This window comes from Pristis pectinata, chromosome 8, assembly GCF_009764475.1.
Source record: "Pristis pectinata isolate sPriPec2 chromosome 8, sPriPec2.1.pri, whole genome shotgun sequence".
Taxonomy (NCBI): domain Eukaryota; kingdom Metazoa; phylum Chordata; class Chondrichthyes; order Rhinopristiformes; family Pristidae; genus Pristis; species Pristis pectinata.
Genome location: NC_067412.1, coordinates 44,446,244 through 44,472,965, shown reverse-complemented (window position 1 = coordinate 44,472,965; position 26,722 = coordinate 44,446,244). Strand labels below are relative to the sequence as shown.

The following is a 26,722-nucleotide window of genomic DNA, read 5'->3' as shown; positions in this document are numbered from 1 at the left end:
CATCCCAAAGATGCGCAGGTTGGAGGCTAATTAGCCACTTTAACTTGCCCCTGGTGTGTAGGTGAGGGATAGAATCTGGAGGAGGGGTGTTTATGCAAATGTGCGGAGAATAAAATGGGATTAGTATAGTTGGATGCATGAACTCAGTGGGCTGAAGGGCCTGTTTCCATTATTCTCTCTGTGACCTGTTAGACCAGAGCCAATGGATGACACTCCCACTTGTACTTGAAGGTCAGCATAGACAGGGTGGGCCGAAGGGCCTGTTTCTGTGCTGTTGACTATATATATAACCCAGCTCCAGCTCTCCCAGTGAGGTCTGGTGAGGGAGGCTTTGCAGAAGCACATAGGAGAGGTTAAAAAAAACTTCCACAAATCAATGGAACTAAGCCTGACTACAGCTGAAGCCTGATGCAGCCTGATTCAAGCTTCATTTATTCCAATGTGATAAGGCCCCACTTCACAGAACAGTCCCCAGGCACAATGACCTGCTCTTCTTGCACATTCAGCAGAATCACACAGACTGTGCTTACACTGCACTAGAAGTCCTGCATCAGAGACTATGGCAGCAGCTCACAGCAAGCACCGTGTCCACACTGTAGGTCACTTCAAATGCACTGCACACAGTGAGATGTGGGTGAGGATGAAAATGAGGGAGAAAAGGACAAATGTCTGTGCACCATCAGCCTAAGATGCAGCGAAATCTACACTTCAGTGGGCAGCCCAATGCTGGGCTACAGGCCCTCAGGATGGCTTAGTTTGGGGATCACGTCCCCGTTGGAACTATTTTTTGGAGCAAACAAGTTCAACAGTTTGACGCCAGATGTGTTTGCATCAGATGCACAGCTCAAAATCTCCTGAAAACAGAGTGATTCCAACATTCCAGGCAAAAAGGAGACACACGAGACTACAGACGCTAGAGTCTGGAGCAACACACAAAGTGTGGAAGAACTCAGTGGGTTGGGGATGCTGCCTGACTCTGAGTTCTTCCAGCAGTTGTTTTTTGCTCCAGATCCCAGCATCTGCAATCTCTTGTGTCTCTGTTTTGCTACTCCACTGCAAAATCTCTTCAAGGTATGCTCACTTTGAAAAGGTTTTCCCCCCTCTCTTTGACTGGAGCTCTGCAAAACCCACTCTCACTGCTCCCCCTTCTAGATCTCTGCTGCTCTCCGACCATGTTCTTACCCAGTCCAGATGAAGGATCTCGACCCAAAATGTCAACTGTCCATTTCCCTCCACAAATGCTGCCTGCAGCAGAGTTCCTCCAGCATCACGATTTTTTATTCCAGGGAAATAAAAACTGTGTTGCCTATGTTAAAATGGTGCCAAAGGCTGGGGTGGAGGAGAGTGTTGGACAAGACCTAGCACTACACCCTCTCAGTCAGTGAGACTAAGAAGTGTGCTGCTCACAAGATGCCAGCTACAACCTGCTGCACTGTCCCAAAAGAATCTAATGAACCCAGACAGACCTGCAGTCAAACCAACACAGTCTGCCACTGGACACTGGATCAGCTGCAACTTAGTACAATGGGTGACCAATAGTCAGCATAGTGTTGTGGCAAGTAGTGCTGCTGCCTCACAGATCCAGCAATCCAGGTTCAATCCTGATGCCCAGCACTGTGTGTGGAGTTTGCACGTTCTCCCTGTGACTTCATCGGTTTCCTCTGGGTGCCCCAGTTTCCTCCCACATCCCACAGATGTGTGAGTCAGTAGGTTAATTGGTCGCTGTAAATTCCCAAATATCAGCGAGAGAAGTTGATGGGCAACTGAGAGAAATTAGTGGGAGAATGAAACAATGGCTCTGAGAGCCAGCACAGACATGATGGACCAAATGGCCACCTCCAAATTTTGTAAGGAAACATGAAACTTGAGCTTCTTATCCAAGACATTGCCGCTGTCAACTTGATATATGTTACATAGAGATGGATGGAAACATACCACAGGGGTCTGACCTACACAGGCAGGCACCGCACCGCTCTAACCACAGGGGTCTGACCTACACAGAAAGGGACTACACTGCTCTAACCACAGCAGTTTGACCTACACAGGCAGGCACCGCACCACTCTAACCACAGGGGTCTGACCCTACACAGGCAGGCACCGCACTGCTCTAACCACATCAGTCTGACTTACACAGGCAGGCACCGCACTGCTCTAACCACAGCAGTCTGACCTACACAGGCAGGCATCGCACTGCTCTAACCAGTGGTCTGACCTACACAGGCAGGCACCGCACTGCTCTAACCACAGGGGTCTGACCTACACAGGCAGGCACCGCACTGCTCTAATCACAGCAGTCTGACCTACACAGGCAGGGACCACATTGCTCTTCCCCGCCATTCCAATAAGACACTGCCCAATAATGATGATCTCCCCACTTCTGTTAGAATCCGGTGAGAATGGACTCGGAGCAGAAATTCCACAAAAAGCTGCTGTCAACGAGGTCACCGAAAATCTAAAGGCAAGTTTGATCAATTTTTCTATGCTGGGTTAGTAAGGATGTGGAGTTAAGATGCAACTCATCAGCACACTGACTGAGGAACAGAACAGGTGTGAGGGGCTGACTGGCTTGTTTATGTAAGCATGTATTCATGTTCACTGTACTGTTCACTGTAGGTCAGTATCTACTGGAAGCAGTACCATACCAATGACTGACAGTTCTCCGTACCTCGGGCGCGATGTAGTCGGGTGTACCACAGAAGGTCTTGGTCGTCACTCCATCCCACATATTCTCCTTACACATGCCAAAATCAGCGATCTTTATATGTCCTTCTGAATCCAGCATCACATTATCCAACTTCAGGTCTCTGTGGGTGTGTTAAGTGCAGATAGTTATGCACAAAGTTCATCTGCACTGTACTTGCATTACTGAGAATGTGCAAGGCAACCAGATCCTCTGCCTAACTCTGTCAGAAAACCTGGACGGGATTAATGGTCGAGGTTCTTGACAGAATCATGTTGGGCTGTTGTCTGCTCAGCCTCACAAACCTGGAGGAACTCTGCTGAGACATCACCAGAGGGTCTTGGCTTGTTTGAAGGGGGAGGATCCTTGGCTAAGACCCAACGATAGACCACAAGGAGGATGAAATAGGACCTTCCACAGGGGAGCATCATTCTCTTGGGAGGCAACAGTAACAGGTAGGGAGTGAGGAACACTACTAGGGACCTGCCTCCAGAGACCATTTGTATGTAGCAGCTGGAGAGAGCATAGGCAGCAATTCCTGTGTGGAAGTACAACTTGCTGGTGTGGGGCAAATTGGAATGTCGGCAGTGGCTGCTGGAGGAGAATTGAGCCCACATCCATCAAGAAACAAAGGGACAGGGCACCTACTCAGACTGTAGGAACAGGGATTGCTAATGGCCAACTGTGGGCTTCCTGAAGCCAGCAAGAGTTCTCTTAGCAACACAGAGCTGAACAGCAGGGTTTGAGCAAAGCAAACCCTGAGCTGCGGTGGACTCTGTACATAAGATCAGCGGGGAGATGTGGGGAGAAGCGAGGGGAGGGAAGGGAAGTGTGCACTGGTCCCTCTCGGAGCCTTGGCTGGCAGCAGTGAACAGTGGAGAAGGGGCAAGGGGTTGGGAATGGAAAGGTGGGGCTGACACTGGAGCAAGTCTCTCAGAGTGGGAGCAATGCTCAGGGAGAGGAAGAGCAATCATAAAGATAATATGTAAATGAGAAGGTTAAAGCTGTAAAGTAAGGAAAAAAAAACAAAATGAGACAACCAAACTTCACAGGCAGTAAAAGACTAATGTTGGCAAAACTTGGAGAGAGCAACCCAGATGTGGCGTGGCCAGGAATCACAGAATTTAATCTCTCCTTGCCCTTAGTGGTAGAGGGCCGGCTGCTCAAACGGATGAAGGTACCTCCACAGTACAGGGTGTTCCAGGCTTTACAAGAAGCACAAGGAAGGAATGATGGCATTCCAAGGGCAGGATGACGTGTGACCTGAAAGTGAACCTCAGGTGGAGATGCTCCCAACTGTTTGCAGCCCTTGTCTGTGGGGGAGGGGTGTGAGAGAGTCAGAGTCATACAGCATGGAAACAGACACTTGGGCACAACTGGTCCATGCCAACCAACATTTCCAGCTAAGCAGAGAGGAGGGTTTGTTTGGGGGGGGGGGGGGGGGCCTTTAAACAGATGTTGCAGTGCACCTTCTTGATGGTGGACACTGCAGCCACTGTGGGCCTGTGCAGGAGGCGGGCAGGTGAATGTGAGAAAGATAAAGCTGATGGGAAAAAACCCAATCTGAGAAAACAAGTCCAGAATGCTCCTCTGAGTACCAGCCCTGACCATTCCAACAAGTTCTGTCAGATGACCAACACCGGGCTAGGTAAACACTGACTGGTTTAGATCAGAGGTTACCTGGCTCCTGTGCATTGGAGCTGGAGAGAAGTCAGACTGTGAGCTGAACAGAGAGAGAGAGAGGTAATCTAGCCCAATGTGAACTCTCTCTCTGTGGACATGCTTGGCCCAATGTGTGAAGGTCACTAGGATGGAGGGATTCCACACTGCAATGTGTCCCCACACCTTCCTGAGGCTTTCTCTAACAGCTAAGGGGAAAGAAAGAGGAGAGTTCTTTGCTAAATATTGGTGGGAAGGGATGGGGAGGGTGATGACTTTGTCTGTTTTGACTGTGTGAATGTCAGAGGGTATCAGTTACTGTCATTGACTCCTGATGCTGTGTGTGTCAGTAATACAGCTTCAGGGCCCGAACAACTGTCGGTCACACATTGCTGTCACACTCACCTGTAAACAATGCCGTGATTGTGCAGGAAGAATAGGCCAACGGCAATCTCTGCTGCATAGAACCTAAAAATAACAGAGGAAGGTGAAGAACCAGCAGTTGGAACTGGCGCCCCCAAGGCCCCACACTCACCTGGCTCACAGTGTCCCACAGAATCCTTGGTTAACTAGCGGGGTGCTGCTGGTAAGACCACCTCTGCTCCCCACAGGTCGTTGCCTGAGGGCAGCAGGGCTCCTCAAGGCCATGCTGAACATTGGTCAAGGTCTGGGCCATGTGACTGGTTACATTTACACCTTTCTGCAAATTTCCAGAGTTTTAAGTTCAATTTGTCATCGGCCATGGTTCAGTGGGAGACAGTCACGAGTTAAAACAGCCTGGGATCAAACTCCATTCCAGAAAATCTAGTCTGACTGACGGACTGCTCCACACAAAGACTAAGAAGCCAAACCAAGGTTCTGCCACTACAGAAGTGAGGGATCCCATAGCACTAAACTCGCAGATTTTCAGGATCTAATTAACTAATAACCAAATTATAGGTGAATGGAACTTGTTATATACTGCTAGCTGGCAACGACTGACATCACAAAGCAAGCATAGAGCCACAGTGTCACTGGAGGGGTTACAGTACAGCAACAGACCCTTCAGCCCACCATGTCTGTGCCAACCTAAACTAATCCCATCTGCCTGCACATGGTCTATATCCCTCCATTCCCTGCCTGCTCATGTGTCTGCATAAAGGCCTCTTAAATGTTGTAATCATAGCTGCTTTGAGTCCTCGTTGTCTACGGGGGTGGTGCCGGAGGATTGCGAATGTGGTCCCCTTGTTCAAAAAAGGTAATAGGGATAGGCCAGGGAATTATAGACCGGTGAGTCTCACGTCTGTGGTGGGTAAGCTGTTAGAAAGGATTCTGAGGGATAGGATTTATGAACACCTAGAGAATCATGGACTGATTAGGGACAGCCAGCATGGCTTTGTGAAGGGAAGATCTTGCCTCACAAGCCTGAGAGTTCTTTGAGGAGGTGACCAGGAAGATTGATGAGGGCAGTGTGGTGGATGTGGTTTACATGGATTTTAGTAAGGCATTTGATAAGGTTCCTCATGGTAGGCTTCTTCAGAAGGTCAGAGGCCAAGGGATCCAAGGAAGCTTGGCTGTGTGGATTAGGAATTGGCTTGCATGTAGAAAGCAGAGGGTTGTGGTGGAAAGAGTGCCCTCGGATTGGAAGGCAGTGACTAGTGGTGTCCTGCAGGGATCGGTTCTGGGACCTCTACTTTTTGTGATATTTATAGATGACTTAGATGAGGGGGTGGAGGGCTGGGTTAGTAAGTTTGCGGACGACACTAAGATAGGCGGTGTTGTGGATAGTGTGGAGGGCTGTCGGAGCTTACAGAGGGATATTGATAGGATGCAGAGCTGGGCTGACAAGTGGCAGATGGAGTTCAATCCGGAGAAGTGTGAGGTGGTACACTTTGGAAGGACAAACTCCAGGGCAGAGTACAGGGTAAACGGCAAGGTACTTGGCAGTGTGGAGGAGCAGAGGGATCTGGGGGTTCATATTCACAGTTCGTTTAAAGTTGCCTCACAGGTGGAAAGAGCAGTTAAGAAGGCCAATGGGATGTTGGCTTTCGTAAATCACGGGATTGAGTTTAAGAGCCGCGAGGTTATGATGCAGCTTTACAAAACTCTAGTTAGGCCACATTTAGAGTACTGTGTTCAGTTCTGGTCGCCTCATTATAGGAAGGATGTGGAGGCATTGGAGAGGGTGCAGATGAGATTTACCAGGATGCTGCCTGGATTGGAGGGTATTGAATATGAGGAGAGGCTTAAGGTGCTAGGGCTTTATTCACTGGAAAGGAGGAGGATGAGAGGAGACATGATAGAGGTATATAAAATATTGAGAGGAATAGATAGAGTAGACAGTCAGCGCCTCCTTCCCAGGGCACCAATGCTCAAGACGAGAGGTCATGGCTTTAAGGTTATGGGTGGGAGGTTCAGGGGAGATGTCAGAGGGAGGTTTTCATCCAGAGTGTGGTTGGTGCATGGAATGCACTGCCTGCGGTGGTGGTGGAGGCAGATACATTGAACAGGTTCAAGAGCTTGTTGGATAGGCATATGGAGGAACGTGAGATAGAGGGATATGCGGGAGGAAGGGGTTAGGTAGTATGAGGGTGGTCTGATGGACGGCACGACACGGTGGGCCGAAGGGCCTGTTTTGTGCTGTATGGTTCTATGGTTCTATGGTTCCACCATTTCCCCTGGGAGCCTGTTCCAGGCACTTACAACTCAGTGCTAGAAAAACTTCCCCCTCTTACCTCAGAGCCATGCCCTCTAGTATCTGAAAACTCCACCCCAGGAAAAACAACATACATCCCACCTAAACATCCCAACACACTTCACCAGAACATCAGTCGACATGTGACAATGAGCAGATGACAAAATGCTTGATAAGTGAGGAGAGACAGGAGGAATTCCAGAGTTTAGGACACTGGCAGAGGAAGGGATGCCCACTAAATCTGAAGCATGGTGTAGAGGCAATTTTGGAGAAGTGCAATTATCTCACAGGGTTGTAAAACTGGAGAAGGTCACACAGCCAGAGAGGGACAAGGTGATGAGAAGGTGAGGGTGAGAAGGTGAGTGCCAGCATTGCTGAAATGTAGACAATCAAAAGGTGATGTGTGAACTGGACTTAGTCCAAGCTGTGACATGGTCAGGGCAGTTATTGGGCAGCCCCTGGCTTACGGTGGGTGCAATAAAGAAATCCAGGCATGATTTCAGACGAATCCTAAAGGTGGCCAAAGCGTGGATGAGAGGTTCAGCAATGGATAAACTGAGGTAAGGGAGAAGCCAGGCTGTGTGATGATCCAATTATATGGTTCAGAGATGAGACAATGGTTGTAAACAGGGGAGGGATGCAGGTGACCAAGGAACAGGGTTTACGGCAAGGACTGGAAACCATCCATGGACTAGGAGCTTGCTGAGACTTCCTCTAACACTCAGGAGACCAGAAGGAAAAGGCCGGCTCTGTCATTCAGTAAGACCATGGCTGATCACAGCTTGACCTCTGCTCCACTTCCCTGCTTCCCTATAATCTCTAACTTCTCAAGACCGAAAATCTGTCGCACACAATCTCTCAGCTTCCTCGGCTCTCTGGAAGAAGCAGCTCCCCATCTATGCCTTCAATACGTTCCCCCTTATTTTGAAACCATTCTCCCAGGCTTGACTCAACCAGGAGAGGGAGCATTGTCTCAGAATCCTCAGATGTTTCAATGGGATCACTTCTCATCTCACTTCTCACTTTGCTGGGACTTCTGCCAACACTAGGGAAACTAGAAGTAAACAGCATCCAAGATATGGTCTCATCAACATCTGAAGAGCTGTAGCAAAACCTCCCAACATTTATTATCTTAACACCAGCGTTCTGGAGTCTCCCTTCATTTTGACAACATTCTTCTTTCCTATTCCTCCTTCCAAAGTGGATAACCCCACATCTTCCCATGTTATGCTCTACCTGCCAACTTCTTGCCCACTCACCGAAACTATCCATATCCCTTTGCGGGTCCTGTGTCCTCTTCACAACTCACTAGGCCACTCATATTTGTACAGACAGCAAAGTGTGGTATTGTACACTCAGTCCCTGCACCCAAGTCACGAATACAAACTGTATATAATTCAGACTCCAGCACTGATCCCTGTGGCACCTCATTGATCGCCAATCCAAAACTGACCCATTTATTCCAGCTCTGTTTCCCATTTAGCCACTCTTCTACCTACATCAACAGATTACCCCCAATACCACAAAATCTCACCTTTTACATGGCATGTCATTGAACATCTTTCAGAATAGAATCGAGTCAGAGTTATAAAGCATGGAAATAGGCCCCTCAGCCTCACTCGTCCTTGACTGACAAGTATACAATATCGACTAGTTCCGCTTTATCTACCCTGCTTGTTACTTTTTCAAAGAACTCCAATAAATTTGTCAAACTTTCATATAACCACTTTGATTTTGCTTGATTGCATTATGAGTTTCTAAATATTTTGCTATCGCATTCCTCAATTAGGTTCTAGCATTTTCATAATGTCAGATGTTCGATTAATTTAGCACAGGTTCTGTCTCCCTTTTTGCAAGAGCTTACAATATTTTTACAATAAGCTAGAAGGTTGTGGGGAGCTTTCAATCACGGCATTTAGAAAGTATTTGGACAGGTACATGGATAGGAAAGGTTTAGAGGGATATGGGCTACAACTCTGTAGTCATTATGATGCATGACATCAAGTCCAGGGTTTGCTTTCCATTGGTTGCATTAGTTTGGCCAAGACCTTTCGTTTCAAGACAGTTATTGCTAAAGTACCTTTCTTCGTTTTATGCCTTGATTTTCTATTATTGGGATGCTTTTAGTGTCTTTTATCATGAAGACTGATATAAAATATTTATTCACATTTCTCATTAATTTTCTCAGTTTCGTCATCTAAGGAATGAACTGAGTTACATTCATTTTTATATACCTGTAGAAGACTTTACTACGTTCTTTCATACTACTTGCTAGTTACTCTCAATCTATTTTGTGCCTCTACTTTCAGTAATCTTTTGCAAGTCATAGTCATATAGTAATACAGCACAGAAACAGGCCCTTTGGCCCAACTCATCCATGCTGACCAAGGTGCCCACCTAAGCTGGGAGGAGCTTAGCTTGTATTTAGCCCATTGGTATTGGTTTATTATTGTCACTTGTACTGAGGTACAGTGAAAAGCTTGTCTTACAAACCGATCGTACAGGTCAATTCATTACACAGTGCAGTTACATTGAGTTAGTACAAAGTGCGTTGATGTAGTACAGTTAAGAACAGTAACAGTAGAGAGTAAAGTGTCACAGCTACAGAGAAAGTGCAGTGCAATAAGGTGCAAGGTCACAACAAGTGACGTGAGGCCATATCCCTCTAAACCTTACCCATCCATGTACTTATCCAAATGTCTCAAACATTGTTACTGCACCTGCTTCAACCACTTTCTCTGGCAGCTCATTCCATATATGCACCACCCTCTGCATGAAGAAATTTCCCCTCAGGTCCCTTTTAAATCTTTAACCTCTCACCTTAACCGTATGCCCTCTAGTTTTTGGTTCTCTTTCCCTGGCAAAAAGATAATGCACATTCACCCTATCTATGGCCCTCATGATTTTATATACCCATCAATTTCCTTCGCTCCAAGGAATAAAATCCTAGCCTGGCCAACCTCTCCCTATAACTCAGGCCCTCGAGTCCTGGCAATATTCTCAAACATCTTCTTTGCACTCTTTCCAGCTTAATGACGTCCTTCTCATAACAGGGCGACCAAAATTGTACACAATACTTCAATATCTTGTGCAACTACAACATAACTTACCAACTCTTATACTCATTGCTCTGGCTGATGAAGGCTAGGATAACATTTTCACTGTCTCTGGCCTGGCACTAATTCACGTTTTCTTTCAATTTGATAGCTTACTTAGCTTGACATGGATGATTCAATCTTCTCATGGAATCTTTATTTCAAAATGAAATATAGCTTTGTTGAAATTACAAAATATCTCCTTAGATGTTAGGGGAGTCTATAACTAGAGGACATCGGTGAGAGTGGAAAGATTTGAAGGGTCCTGAGGGTCAAGTTTTTCATGCAGAGAGTGGTGGGTACATGGAACGAGCTGCTGGAGGAAGTAGTAGGGGCAGGTACAATCACGGCATTTAGAAAGTATTTGGACAGGTACATGGATAGGAAAGGTTTAGAGGGATATGGCCCAAACACAGGCAAGTAGGATTAGTGTAGATGTGTATCTAGGTTGGAATGGGTGAGTTGGGCCAAAGGGCCTGTTTCTGTGCTATATTACTCTATGAATCTATGCCTGTCATTGTTGAATTATCATTTCAGCTTTTGAGCTATTTTCCCAGTCCACTTTAGCCAACTCATTCCTCTGCAACTTCATTCTGTTGTAATTGTCTTTATTTACGTTTAGAGTCATAGAGCAATACAGCATGGATACAGATCCTTTGGCCCAACGGTTCCCACCTAGCTAGTCCCAATTTCCTGCATTCAGCCCATATCCCTTTAAGCCCCGTCCCTCCATGTACCTATCCAAGTGCTTCTTAAATGATACTTTTATATCTGCCTGAACCACTTCTTTTGACAGCTCATTCCATATACTCACCACCCTCTGCATGAAAAAATTGCCCCTCAGGTCCCTTTTAAATCTCTCCCCTCTCACGCTAAATCCCCTAGCTTTGGCCTTCCCTATCCTTGGGAAAAGACGGTTACCATCCACCTTTTCTATGCCTCTCATAATTTTAAACACTTCTACAAGGTCACCCCTCATTTTCCTACATTCCAAGGAATAAAGACCTAGCCTGGCCAACCTCTCCCTATACTCCTCAACTTCCTTATTTGGACACCACAGTCAGTGCAGTAATAATCTCCTCCTTGCTTATTATCAACACAGGCACACCTCAAGGATGCATGCTTAGCCCACTGCTCTACTCTCATGACTGTGTGGCTAGGGACAGCTCAAATACCATCTATAAATTTGTCATAGAAACATAGAAAAACTTACAGCAAATTCAGGCCCTTTGGCCCACAAAGCTGTGCCGAACATGTCCCTAACTTAGAAATTACTAGGCTTACCCACAGCCCTCTATTTTTCTCATCTCCATGTACCTATCCAACAGACTCTTGAAAAACCCTATCGTATCCATCCCCACCACCGTTGCCAGCAGCCCATTCCACACACTCACCACTCTGAGTAAAAGAAAACTTACCCCTGACATCTCCTCTATACCTACTCCCCAGCACCTTCAACCTATGTCCTCTTGTGGCAACCAGTTCAGCCCTGGGGAAAAGCCTCTGACTATACACCCGATCAATGCCTCTCAGCATCTTATATACCTCTATCAGGTCCCCCCTCATCCTCTGTCGCTCCAAGGAGAAAAGGCCGAATTCTCTCAACCTGCTTTCATATGGCATGGTCCGTGTTCCAGGCAGCATCCTTGTAAATCTCTTCAGCACCCTTTCTATGGCTTCCACATCCTTCCTGAAGTGAGGCAACCAGAACTGAGCACAGTACTCCAAGTGGGGTCTGACCAGGGTCCGATATAGCTGCAACAATACCTCTCGGCTCCTAAAGTCAATTCCACGATTGATGAAGGACAATATACCATATGCCTTCTTAACCACAGAGTCAACCTACGCAGCCGCTTTGAGCATCCTATGGATTCGGACCCCAAGATCCCTCTGATCCTCCACAATGCCTAGAGTCCTACCATTAATACTATATTCTGCCATCATATTTGACCTACCAAAATGAACCACTTCACACTTATCTGGGTTAAACTGCATCTGCCACTTCTCAGCCCAACCTTGCACCTTATCTATGTCCTGCTGTAACCTCTGACAGCCCTCTATACTATCCACAACACATCCAACCTTTGTGTCATCCGCAAACTTACTAACCCATCCCTCCACTTCGTCATCCAGATCGTTTATAAAAATCACAAAGAGTAAGGGTCCCAGAACAGATCCCTGAGGTACACCACTGGTCACCGACCTCCATGCAGAATATGACCCTTCAACAACCACTCTTTGCCTTCTGTGGGCCAGCCAGTTCTGGATCCACATTGCAATGTCCCCTTGGATCCCATGCCTCCTTACTTTCTCAATAAGCCTTGCATGGGGTACCTTATCAAACGCCTTGCTGACATCCATATACACTACATCTACTGCTCTCCCTTCATCGATGTGTTCAGTCACATCCTCAAAAAATTCAATCAGGCTCGTAAGGCAGGACCTGCCCTTGACAAAGCCATGCTGACTATTCCTAATCATATTATACCTCTCCAAATGTTCATAAATCCTGCCTCTCAGGATCTTCTCCATCAGCTTACTAACCACTGAGGTAAGACTCACTGGTCTATAATTCCCTGGGCTATTTCTACTCCCTTTCTTGAATAAGGGAACAACATCCACAACCCTCCAATCTTCTGGGACCTCTCCTGTCTCCATCGATGATGCAAAGATCATCGTCAGAGGCTCCGCAATCTCCTCCCTCGCCTCCCACAGCAGCCTGGGGTACATCTCATCCGGTCCCGGCGACTTATCCAACTTGATGCTTTCCAAAAGTTCCAGCACCTCCTCTTTCCTAATATCTACATGCTCAAGCCTTTCAGCCTGCTGCAAGTCCTACAATCCCCCAGATCTTTTTCCGTAGTGAATACTGATGTAAAGTATTCATTAAGTACCTCTGCTATATCTTCCGGATCCATATACACTTTCCCACTGCTGCACTTGATAGGCCCTATTCTTTTGCATCTTATCCTCTTGCTCTTCACATACTTGTAGAATGCCTTGGGGTTTTCCTTAATCCTGCCCGCCAAGGCCTTCTCATGTCCCCTCCTGGCTCTCCTAATTTCCTTCTTAAGCTCCTTCCTGTTAGCATACTCTTCTAGATCTCTAACATTACCTAGCTCTCTGTACCTTTTGTATGCTTTTCTTTTCCTTTTGACTAGATTTATTATAGCCTTTGTACACCACGGTTCCTGTATCCTCTCATGACTCCCGTCTCATTGGAACATGCCTATGCAGAACTCCACACAAGTATCCCCTGAATATTTGCCACATTTCTTCCATACTTTTCCCTGAGAACATCCGTTCCCAATTTAAGCTTCCAATTTCATGCCTGAGAGCCTCATAATTCCCTTTACTTCAAATAAACTCCTTTCTAGTCTGTCTGTTCCTATCTCTCTCCAGTGCTAACGTAAAGGAGATAGAATTATGATCACTATCTCCAAAATGTTCACCCACCGAGAGGTCTGACACCTGACCAGGTTCATTTCCCAGTACCAAATCAAGCACAGCCTCTCCTCTTATAGGCCTATCTACATATTGTGTCGAGTCCTTCCTGAACACACTTACAAACTCCACCCCATCCAAACCCCTCACTGTCTGGAGATGCCAATCGATGTTTGGGAAATTAAAATCACCCATCACAACAACTCTGTTATTCTCACACCTTTCTAGGATCTGTTTCCCTATCTGCTCCTTGATATCCCTGTTACTATTGGGCGGCCTATAAACCCTTTTTATCGACCTTTTCCTGTTCCTAACCTCCACCCACAGAGACTCCGTAGGCAGTCCCTCCATGACATCCACCTTTTCTGAGGCCATGACACTATCTTTGGTCAACAGTGCCACTCCCCCACCTCTTTTGCCTCCCTCCCTGTCCTTGCTGAAAAATCTAAAACCCGGCGCTTGAAGCAACCATTCCAGTCCCTGAGCCATCCAAGTCTCTGTAATGGCCACCACCTCGTAGCTGCAAGTATTTATCCAAGCTCTAGGCTCATCCGCCTTGTTCACAATACTCCTTGCATTAAAATAGACACATCTCAAACTGGTCTGAGCACGTCCCTTCTCTATCACCTGCCTATCCTCCCTCTCGTACTGTCTACAAGCTAACTCTATTTGAGAGCCAAACACCTCTTCCCCAGTCTCTCCAGTTCGGATCCCACCCCCCAAGAAATCTAGTTTAAACTCCCCCCCAGTACCCTTAGCAAACCTCCCCACAAGGATATTGGTCCCCCTGGGATTCAACTGCAACCCGTCTCTTTGTACAGGTCATACCTGCCCCAAAAGAGGCCCCAATGGTCCAGGAATCTGAATCCCTGCCCCTTACTTCAATCCCTCAGCCACGCATTTAACCTCCACCTCATTCTATTCCTATACCCACTGTCACTTGGCACAGGCAGTAATCCTGAAATTACTACCTTTGAGGTCCTGCTTCTCAACTTCCTTCCTAATTCCCTATAGTCTTTTTTCAGGACCTCATCCCTTTTCCTACCTATGTCATTGGTACCAATATGTACCATGACCTCTGGCTGTTCTCCCTCCCTCTGAAGGATATCTTGGACGCGATCTGAAACATCTCGGACCCTGGCACCTGGGAGGCAAACTACCTTCCGAGTTTCTCTCCTGCGTCCAGAGAATCACACCACTGTCATTGACAGACTCTCAGATGGTGACAAGGATGCGTACGGGAGTGAGACAGATCAGCTAGTTGAGTAGTGTTACAACAACAACTTCACACACAACATCAGCAAGACCAAGGAATTGATTGCAGTCTTCAGGAAGGGGAAATCGGGAGAACACACAGCAGTCCTCATTGAGGGGTCAGCAGTGGAAAGGGTGAGTAGCTTCAAGTTTCTGGGCATCAACATCTCAGAGGATATATCCTGGGCCCAACACATTGATGCAATCACGAAGGCATGCCAGTGGCTCTACATTATTAGGAGTTTGAAGAGATTTAGTATGTCACCAAGGACTCTTGCAAATTTCCACAGATTAATGGCGGAGAGCATTCTGACTGGTTGCATTACCACCTGGTATTAGGCTCCAGTTCACAGGATCAAAAGAGGCTGCAGAGGGCTGTAGACTTAGCCAGCTCCATCACAGGCACAATCCGCCCCACCACTGAGGACATCTTCAAGAGATGGTGCTCAAGAAGGTGGCGCTCAAGAAGGTGGCATCCATCATTAAGGACCCTCACCATCCGGGACATGCTCTCTTCTCGTTACTACCATAGAAGCCTGAAGACCCACACTCAACGTTTTAGAAACAGCTTCTTCCCCTCTGTCATCATATTTCTGAACGGTCCATGAACCCACAAACACCACCCCATCTTTTGCACTATTTATTTTTGTAACGTAATAATTTTTATATCTTGCACTGTACTGCTGCTGCAAAACAACAAATTTCACAACATATGTCAGTGATAATAAACCTGATTCTGGTACAACTCAGGCCTTCTAGTCCTGACAACATCCTAGTAAATCTTCTCTGCTCTCTTCCAGTTTAACCACATCTTTTCTAAAACACAAGGGTAACAAAAACTGTACACAGTACTACAAGTGCTGCCTCACCAACAATTTATACAATTGCAACATAATGTCCCAAATCCTATACTCAATGCCCTGAATAATGAAGGCCAGCATGCTAAGTGTCTTTTTCACCACCCTGTCTACCTGTAACACCACTTTCAATGAACTATGTACATGTACTCCTCAGTCCCTCTGTTCCATTATACTCCGTAGTGCCCTACTATTCATAGTACAAGTCCTACGCTGGTTTGAAATTCTAAACTTACCTGTATTGAAATTCCATAGAACACAACAGCACAGAAAACAGGCCATTCAGCCCTTCTAGTCTGTGCCGAGACGCTATTCTGCTAGTCCCATTTACCTGCACCCAGCCCATAACCCTCCAGACCTCTCCCGTCCATGTATCTATCCAATTTATTCTTGAAACTTAAGAGTGAGCCCGCATTTACTACTACAGATGGCAGCCCATTCCATACTCCCACCACTCTTTGAGTGAAGAAGTTCCCCCTAATGTTCTCCCTAAACCTTTCCCCTTTCACCCTAAAGCCATGTCCTCTAATACTTATCTCTCCTAATCTAGGTGGAAAGAGCCTGCTCACATTAACTCTGTCTATACCCCTCATAATTTTGTAAACCTCAGTCAACTCTCCCCTCATTCTTCTGTGCTCCAAGGAATAAAGTCCTAACCTGTTCAATCTTTCCCTGCAACTCAACTCCTGAAGACCCGGCAATATTGTAGTAAATCTCCTCTGCACTCTTTCAATCTTACAAATATCCTTCCTATAGTTAGGTGACCAGAACTGCACACAATACTCCAAATTTGGCCTCACCAATGTCTTATACAACCTTACCATAACATCCCAACTCCTATACTCAATACTTTGATTTATGAATGCCAGGATGCCAAAAGCTTTCTACCCTGTCTACCAGTGATGCCACTTTCAGGGAATTATGCATCTGAACTCCCAAATCCCTTTGTTCCTCCACACTCCTTTGTGCCCTACCATTTACTGTATATGTCCTCCCTTGATTTGTCCTTCCAAAATGCAACACCTCACACTTATCTGCATTAAATTCCATCTGCCATTTTCTGGCCCATTCTTCCAGTTGGTTCAGATCCTTCTGCAAGCTTTGAAAGCCTTCCTCGCTGTCCACTATGCCTCCAACCTTAGTATCATCAGCAAACTTGCTGATCGAATTTACATTATCATCTAGATCATTGATATAGACAACAAACAACAATGGCCCCAGCACAGATCCCTGAGGCACACCACTAGTCACAGGCCTCCAGTCTGAGAAACAATCATCCACTACCACTCTCTGTCTTCTCCCACACAGCCAATTTCGAATCCCGTTTACAACCTTTCCATGGATACCTAGTGTCTGAAACTTCTGAACTAACCTCCCATGTGGGACCTTGTCAAAGGCCTTACTAAAGTCCATGCAGACAACATCCACAGCCTTTCCTTCATCTACTTTCTTGGTAACCTCCTCGAAAAACTCTACAAGATTCGTTAAACACGATCTACCACGCACAAGGCCATGCTGACTATCCTTAATCAGCCCTTGGCTGTCCAAATACTTGTATATCTGATCTCTCAGAACACCTTCCAATAATTTACCCACTACCGACGTCAGGCTCACTGCCCTGTAATTACCTGGTTTACTTTTAGATCCCTTTTTTAAAGGATGGAACAACATGAGCTACCCTCCAGTCCTCCGGCACCACACCCGTGGCTAAGGACATTTTAAATATATCTGCCAGGGCCTGTGCAATTTCTACACTCGTCTCTCTCAATGTCCGAGGAAATACCTTATCAGGCCCGGGGGATTTATCTACCCTTATTCGCTGTAAGGCAGCAAGTACCTCCTCCTCTTTAATCTCTACATGTTCCATGACACTATTGCTTGTTTCCCTTCCTTCCCATATCCACTATGCCAGTTTCCTGAGTAAATACTGATGCAAAAAAAACTGTTTAAGATCTCCCCCATCTCCTGAGGCTCCACACATAGATGACCACTCTGATCTTCTAGGGGACCAATTTTGTCCCTTACTATCCTTTTACTCTTAATATACTTGTAGAAACCCTTCAGGTTTACCTTCACATTATCTGCCAAAGCAACCTCATGTCTTTTTTTGCCTTCCTGATATCTTTTTTTAGTATTTTCTTACTTTTTCTATACTCTTCAAGTACCTCATTTGTTCCTAGTTGCCTATACCTGCTATACACCTCTCTCTTTTTCTTAACTAGATCGCCAATATCCCTTGAAAAGCAAGGTTCCCTATGCTTGTTAACTTTGCCTTTAAACCTGGCAGGAACATGCAAACTCTGCACTCTCAAAAATTTCGCCTTTGAAAGCCTTCCACTTACTGAGCACATCCTTGCCAGAAAACAACTTATCCCAATCCACTCTTCCTAGATCCTTTCTCATTTCCATAAAATTGGCCTTTCTCCAATTTAGAACCTCAACTCGAGGACCAGACTTGTCCTTATCCATAATTAACTTGAAACTAATGACATTATGGTCACTGGACCCAAAATGCTCACTGGACCCAAAATGCTCACCTACACATACTTCTGTCACCTGAAGTGTCTGGTTCCCTAATAGGAGATCAAGTATTGCATTCTCTCTCGTTGGTACCTCTATATATTGATTTAGAAAACTTTCCTGAACACATTTGACAAATTCCAAGCCATCCAGCCCTTTCACAGTGTGGGAGCCCCAGTCAATACATGGAAAGTTAAAATCCCCTACTATTACAACTTTCTGTTTCTTGCATCGGTCTGCTATCTCATGACAGATTTGTTCCTCCAATTCTCTCTGACTATTGGGTGGTCTATAATACAACCCTATTAGTGTGGCCACACCTTTTCTGTTCCTCAACTCCACCCATATGGCCTCTGTAGACGAGCCCTCCGGGCTGTCCTGTCTACGCACAGCTGTGATATTTTCCCTGACTAGTAATGCCACTCCTCCCCCTTTCATCCCTCCCCCTCTATCACGTCTGAAACAATGGAACCCCGGAACATTAAGCTGCCAGTCCTGCCCCTCCTGCATCTCAGTCTCACTAATAGCAATAATGCTGTAATCCCACGTGCCAATCCATGCCCTAAGCTCATCTGCCTTACCTACAATACTTCTTGCATTGAAATAGATGCACCTGAGAACATTTCTATCACGTACAAACCTTTGATTTCTGTCGATACCTGCAGTCCTCACATGACCTTTTTCCTCCTCCACCTCACTACCTGCTCTAACACTCTGGTTCCCTCCCCCTGCAAATCTAGTTTGCCACTCCTTGGCCCACTTCCATAACTGATCAAGATCCCCCTGCAATCTACGATAACCTTCTTCACTATCAACAACACCACCTAATGTTGTGTCATCTGTAAACTTAGCCTTGTGCATTCACATCCAAATCATTTTTATAAATAATAACAAGGGTCCCAACACCAAACCCTGTGGCACACCACTAGTCACCAGCCTCCAGTCTGAGAAACAACCCTCAACCACCACCCTCTGCTTCCTACCTCCAAGCCAATTTTGAATCCACCTAACTAGCTCTTGCTGGATTCCATGGAACCTAACCTTCTGGACATGCCTAGCATGCGGGAACTTGTCAAAGGCCTTGCTAAAGTCCAAAGAGACAACATTCACTGCCCTAGCCTCAGCTCCCTTTTGGTTCCCTCTTCAAAAAACTCTAAAAGATTCATCAAACACGACTTTCCACACACAAAGCCATGCTGACTCCTCCTAATCAGATACTGTCTATCCAAATGCTGGTAGATCCTGAGACTGAGATCTGAGAGGTAACTTCTTTACATGGAGGGTGGTGAGTGCCTGGAATGAGCTGCTAAAAGAAGTGGTCGAGGCTGGTGCAATTGCAACATTTAAGAGGCATTTAGATAGGTACATGGAGTGGAGGGGCTTAGAGGGTTATAGACTGAACATGGGCAACTGGGACTAGCAGGGAGGATGCTGTGGTTGGCATGGACCAGTTGTGCCAAAGGGCTTGTTTCGTGCTGTATTACTCTATGACTGTATCCGGTCCCTCAGAATTCCTTCTAGTAACTTCCCCAACACTGATGTCAGACTGACCAGCCTGTAGTCGTCTGGCTTGTCCTTGCTACCCTTTTCAAAAAACGGAACATTAGCTACCTTCCAGTCTTCGGGATCTTCACCAGTTGCTAACTATGAAGTAAATTTCTCCATAAGGGCCTCCGCTATTTCTCCTCTAGCCTCCCACAAAGTCCAGGGATGCACTTGGTTAGGCCCTGGGGATTTATCCACCTTAATGTGCTGTAATGCTGCAAATACCTCCTCCCTGGTAATATGAATGTTCTCCAGAATATCTCCATTTGTTTCCCTTGTCTCTTGAGCAACCACCATTTTTTTTTCCTCAGAATACACTGAGAAATATTCATTAAACATCCCACTCATCTCCTGAGGCTCAAGACATTGTCAGCCCTGCTTATCTCTAAGGTGACTAACTCTCTCCCTGGCCACTCTTTTACTCTAAATATAGCTACAGAACCTCTTGGGATTTTCCTTAACCTTACCTGCCAGATCCATCGCATATCCTCTCTTTGCCCTAATGATTTCCCTCTTAACTGTATCTTTAACCTGCTTCTATTCTTAACATGCTGCTCCTGAACTCTTGATATCACACTCTTAAAAGACTTCCACTTTGCCATTCGTTCCTTTCCCTTCAAACAGGCTCACCCAATCAACCTCTGCTAGATCCTGCCTCATTCCTCCAAAATTAGCCCTGCTCCAGTTTAGGACCCCTAACCTGCAGACCTGTCCTATCCTTTCCCATCACTATCTTAAAACTAATAGAATTATGGTCACTGGACCCAAAGTGCTCCCCGACACATACTTCTACCACTTGCCCTACTTCATTCCCCAGGAGGTCCAGTGTTGCACACTCTCTAGTAGGTCCCCCTATATACTGACTCAGGAAACTTTCCTGGACACACTTCTCAAATTTTACCCCTTCCAGGCTCTTAACACTCTGGGTGGCCCAGTCAATACTGGAAAAATTAAAATCTCCCACTAATGCAACCCAAGTATTCTTACAATTATGAGCAATTTCTCTACACACCTACTTCAAGTTCCTGCTGACAATTGGGGGTCTATAATACAGCCCCACTTGAGTGACAATCCCCTTCTTGTTTCTAAGTTCTACCCATAGAGTCACTGGAGGGCTTTTCCAACATCATGTCCATTCACTTAAACTTTCTAAACTTCCTCTCACCTGAATCCTACCCCCAACTATTTAGTTTAAAGTCTACAGGATAGATACACAAATCTTGTTATGTTGGACACATTCTTCCCTCTAAGAAACATCTCTGGCAATGTATCACCAGGACGGAGGCAGGTTTAAACTGGAGTCTGAAGGGGCATCTGAAGCCACAAGCTGTGACTGTGAGCTTGCCATGAGATTCTACTGAACTAATGAAAGTAAAGAAATTTCAGAATATGCATCAGAGGAAGAACTTTACCAAACTAAAGGTGGCAGGTGAATTCTGCGGTGAGCAAATACTTACACAGCATGAGGCTCCTTGAATCTGCCAACCTGTTGAATCTGGTACATGAGATCGCCTCCATTCACATACTCCATCACAAAGTACAAACGCTCCTGGTACAGAAACAAATACAGAGGGATAAAATGACTGTCTTCAAGCAAGCAAAAGTTAATACAGCTTTACAGTACAACACACTAGAATCTCTTCACAATTCACTGCCCCATTTCCAGCCAGAACTTGAACTCTTTTTGTTTCTTGTATAATATATTATGAATCAAAGAGCAATGAAACAGGAGCTAGGATTAACCCAGCGGCAAGATCTAAATGCAAGTCAGCCACGATCATTCTACAAATGACTCTGCTCCATGCTCCAGGGGAGGGAACACAGAAAGGAGAAGGGAAGGGTAACATCTGCATTGTGTAGATTGTGAGACAGAGGGACAGATGTGACGGAGGACAGCCACCCTCTCTTCCTGACCTCATCTGGCTAACTACAATTCAAAGCAGAACAAATACAGTCCTAAAGATAGAGGGAGCACAGGGATACATTCCAAAATTCCTTTGGCTCTGGAATGGTCCCATAGATGATGGAAGAAAAGGGCGAGGCCGAGAGCAGGAAAGGACAGTCGTTAGCCTGACAACTGACATTAGGGAATGCTGGAAGCCATGATTGTGCAAATAGTTACAGAATATGAAGAAAATCATAAATAAAATCAGGCAGAGTCAAAGTGGTGGAACCCCTTGAGGATATAATGAGCAGGGAAGATAGAGGGGAACTAATGGACATTGTATGAAGTTCCCTATAAAAGGTTACTACACATCATGAGATTCATTGCATTTACAGCTTTCGAATGGCAAATAAAGGGATTGAACACTGGAGTAAAATTTACGATGATACGATGGACAAGCAAGTTGTGGGGAGAGTGCAGAGACTGTAAAGGGATGCAGATAGGTTAAACAAGTGGACAGAGTTAATACAAGGAATATAATTAGGGACCTGAGAGATTATCTGCAGAAAGGAATGAAGGAAAAGCACACTATTGTTTCAACAGACAGAGATAGGGAGTGCTGTGATACAGAGGGAACTGGGGTTCTTCATATGTGAATCACAACAGCTTGGTATGCAGGGCCAGTGGTTTGGAAGGTAAATGGAATGTTGGTCTTTATTGAAAGTGGATAAGTGCAAAGACTCAAACTGTACAGGGTGTTGGTGTGACCATACTTGGAGTACAGCAAACAATTTTGGTAACTTCACTCAAAGAGCAGCAGCAGCATCCCTGCATTGAAGGCAGTTCAGAGTTGGCTCACCAGGTGTTATCCTGGGATGAAGGGCTCTCTCATCAAGGAAAGATTGAGCAGGTTGTGCCTATACCTACTGGAGTTTGGAAGAATGAGAGATGAACTTATTGAACCATAATGTATTGTGACAAGGCTTGATAAAGTGGGTGGTGAAGGGATGCTTCCCCTGTGGGTGAATCTGGAAGAAAGAGTTTCAGGATAAGGGCTCACCCATTTAAGATGGGGAATGGGGAGGTATTTCATCTCACAGAAGACCATGAATCTCTGAGTAAGATGAACAATCTGTGGTTAACAAGAAGTAGTCATGGAAACACTAAATCAAAAACCCTAGCTTACAAAGTGGCAAAGGTTTACCAGAGAACAGGAAATGTCTCTGTAACCAGCAATGAGTAATTAAAAAGGTAATACGGAAGAATATGAATAGTGACAGAAGATAGTAAATAATATCAAAGCAAACAGAGTTTCTACAGAAATACAAGAGGGTAACTGTAGGAACCATGGACAGTGAGACTGGGGAATTAGTAATGGGAGACAAGGAAATGGCAAGTGAGTTAAAGCAATACTTGGCATTAGTAATGGGAGACAAGGAAATGGCAAGTGAGTTAAAGCAATACTTGGCATCAGGCTTCATAGTGAATGACAGTGCAAATATTCCAAAGATAACAGATGGACCAGTTTAGCATGGAAGAATTCATTACAATTCTGATCACAAGGGACTGGGTATTAGAGAAACTAATGGGATTAAAGGCAAACAGGTGGCCAGCACTGGATGGCCTGTACCCGAAGGTTTTTAAAGGAAGTAGATGCAGAGATAGTGGATCATTGGTTGAAGTTTTTCCAAGATTTGATGAGTTCCAGCAGGGCACCAATGGATTAAAAACAGCAAGTGTGACTACCTTGTTCAAGAAGGGAAGGAGAGAAAGAACAAGAAACTTTTGGCTTGTTAGCTGAACGTCTGTTATTTGCAAGATACTGGAGTCTATAATCAAAAGAAGAAATAGCTGGTCATTTAGAAGTCAAGATGATTTTATGAGAGGCAAATAATGTTTGACAAATTTGGTAAGAGTTTCTAATGGATGTAACAAGCTGAGTAATCTGTACTTGTAGTGTATTTGGACTTACAGAAGGCAATTCACAATGTGTTACATAAAACACCACAGCACAGTGCAGGCCTATACAAACCTACTCTATGATTACTCTAACCCCTCCCTCCTATGCAGCCCATAACCCTCCATTTTTCTTACATCTATGTGCTATCTAAGAGTCTTTTTAAATGTCTCTGTTGTATCAGCCTGTACCACTACCCACAGCTGTGTGTTCCAGGCACTCACCACTCTGTGTAAAAAAAACTCTTTCCTCCTCTGACCTTAAACTGATGTCCTCTGGTAAGGTCAGGGTGGCTTAACCACCCTATCAACTTGCGCGGCAACTTTGAGAGATCTGGTGCCATTGGCACTCTGGGAAAAGGGTGTTGGCTGTCCACTCTTACCTATGCTTCTCATAATCTTATGCACCTCTATCAAGTCGCCTCTCATCCTGTGTTGCTTCAAAGAGAAAAGCCCTAGCTCACTCAACCTTTCCTCATAAGATGTTATCTAATCCAGGCAGCATCCTGGTAAATCTCATCTGCACCCTCTTTAAAGCTTCCAGATCCTTCCTATAATGAGGTGACCAGAATTGAACACAATACTCCAAGAGTGGTCTAACCAGTGTTTTATAGAGCTGCAACATTACCTTACGACTCTGGAACTCAATCGCTAGCACACCATACGCCTGCTTAACCACCCTATCAACTTGCGCGGCAACTTTGAGGGATCTATGGACTTGGATCCCAAGATCCCTCTGTTCCTCCACCACTGCTAAGAATCCTGCCATTAATTTTGTACTCCATCTTCAAGTTATGTAAAAGGCTGGTGTATAAGATCTCATGTTATGGGGGAGGTGTGTTAGGATGGACTAAAGACTGGTTATCACATTGAGGGTGGTGGGAAAAAATGGGTCTTTCTCAAGCAGGAGGGATGTAACCAGTGGAATACCACAGGGATCAGTCCTTGGCCTCAATTATTTACCATTCATATTAAGGACCTGGAGGAGGGGCAGAGTGTAAGCTGTCCAAGTTTGCTAATGACACAAAATTAGATGGCAGGGCACGTTGCTATGAGGATATTTGTATTTTGTAACTGGATTTACATAGGTTGATTGAGTGGGAGAAAATTTGGTAAATGGAATTTAATGTGGGAAAATGTGAGGTGTTACCTTGTGCTCTTTGGTAAGGGAAATCTATAGGTAGATCATAATCTAAATGGAGAAGGATTGTGGATGAACGAAGTATAGAGGGATCAGTAGGCAGGTGCAACATGTGATCAGGAAGGCAAACAGCATAATGGAAATAAAGCAGAACAACTCCAGCAGGTCAGACAGCATCTGTGGAAAGAGTAACAGTCAATGTTTTGGTCTGCAACCCTTCATTGGAAGAAATTTTGCTATATTAGCATATTGGCCTTTATTGCAAAAAAAGCTGGAGTTTAGAAATAGAGAAGTATTGTTGGTGAGGCCTCACCTGGAGTACTGTGTACAGTTCTAGTCCCATTACCCAGGAAAGGATGCATTGAAGGCAGTCCAAATGAGATTCACCAGCCTAACTTCTGGGATGAGAGGGTTGCCCTATCACTGGCAGCTAACAAATTAGTTAATTATCTATAGTCTTTGGAATTCAGAAACATGAAGGGTGAATTCCAAGGAACCTAGACAGGGTAGATGTAGAGATGTTTCCACAAGTGGGAGAATCTCATACAGGGGAACATAGTTACAAGGTAAGGGGCCAGTCATTTAAAACTGAGGGAGGCAAATCTCTGGATTACTCTGAGGGAGGCTGGATCACTGGAGATATTTAAGGAGGTAGATACATTTTTGAAAAATCAGGGAATTGATCTTTGGTAGAAGGCATAAAGGCACAGACTATTTTCTAAACGGGGAGTGAATTCAGAAATCGGAGGTGCAAAGCGACCTGGGAGTCTTAGTGCAGGATTCCCTTAAAGGTTAACTTGCAGGTTGAGTCAGTAGTAAGGAAGGCAAATGCAATGTCAGCATTCATCTCGAGAAGACTAGAATATAGCTGAGGCTTTATGAGGTGTTGGTCAAACCACATTTGGAGTATTGAGAGCACTTTTGGGCCCTACATCTAAGAAGGATGTGCTGGCATTGGAGAGGGTCCAGAGGAGGCTTACAAGAATGATCCCGGGAATGAAAGGGTTAATGTATGAGGAGTGTTTGATGGCTCTGGGCCTGTACTCACTGGAGTTTAGAAGGATGAAGGGATGAAGGATTCATTGAAGCCTACTGAATATTGAAAGGCCTGTATGGAGTGGATGTGGAGAGGATGTTTCCAGTCATGGGAGAGTCTAGGACCACAGGGCACAGCCTCACATTAGAAGGATGTCCCTTTAGAACAGAGATGAGGAGGAATTTCTTTAGCCAGAGGGTGGTGAATCTGTGGAATTCATTGCCACAAATGGCTGTGGAGGCCAAGACATTGGGTATATTTAAAGCAGAGGTTGATAGGTTCTTGATTAGTAAGGATGTCAAAGGTTACAGGGAGAAGGCAGGAAAATGGGGTTGAGAGGGAAAAATAACAATGGGAGGCACGATCAAATGGCAGAGCAGATTCAAAGGGCTGACTGGCCTAATTCTGCTCCAATGTCCTATGATGGCTGTGGGGAATTGGCACGGAAGAGGAGTTAAGGCCTGGGGCAGATCAGCCATGATCATATTGAACGGTGGGGCCGGCTTGAGGGTCCAAGTGGTCTACTCCTGTTCCTTTTTTCTGGTGTTCTTGTGAATAGGATTGGACACCAGAGCTGCTAAGAAAACATTGACTTTCTTCTGATGATGGGAATGGGGTATTGCAGTGTTTGTTTACTCTCAGGGACTTTGGGCCTTGCCAGGCAGAAAATTTATTGGTCAATAACACCATAGTGAACATTTTTGCCCAAGCTCCATTTTCCCCCATTTTGCTAAGATACTATTCTTCAATGTATCTGGCTGGCCAGTTACATTAGCAAGGACTTGGGATCATGTGAGATTTCTGAATCGAGACCAATCTGGTCCTCAACTAGAACACCCATGTGGTATGATTTCCCAGACAAAAAATGGCAAGGTTCCACCTTCTTTTTACTCAGAGGATAGAACCAATCTCAGGGCTCCACTCAGCACAGACCAGGCATGAAGACCTGGATCTACTGATCATTCAACTAGTCTTT

General features: G+C 45.4%; 1 protein-coding gene across 2 annotated transcripts in view; it reads right to left on the bottom strand.

Annotated features, from left to right (window-relative positions):
• Window positions 1–26,722, bottom strand: part of LOC127573033 (protein kinase C beta type) — a 263,973-nt gene that overhangs the window by 32,162 nt on the left and 205,089 nt on the right. For both annotated transcript variants that reach the window (XM_052020799.1, XM_052020801.1), the window contains exons 11-13: window positions 21,186–21,277; window positions 4,745–4,807; window positions 2,666–2,804 (exon numbers count right to left, since the gene is read on the bottom strand). In XM_052020799.1, coding sequence (XP_051876759.1) covers window positions 2,666–2,804; window positions 4,745–4,807; window positions 21,186–21,277 — 294 coding nt within the window. The remainder of the gene's footprint in view (window positions 1–2,665; window positions 2,805–4,744; window positions 4,808–21,185; window positions 21,278–26,722) is intronic.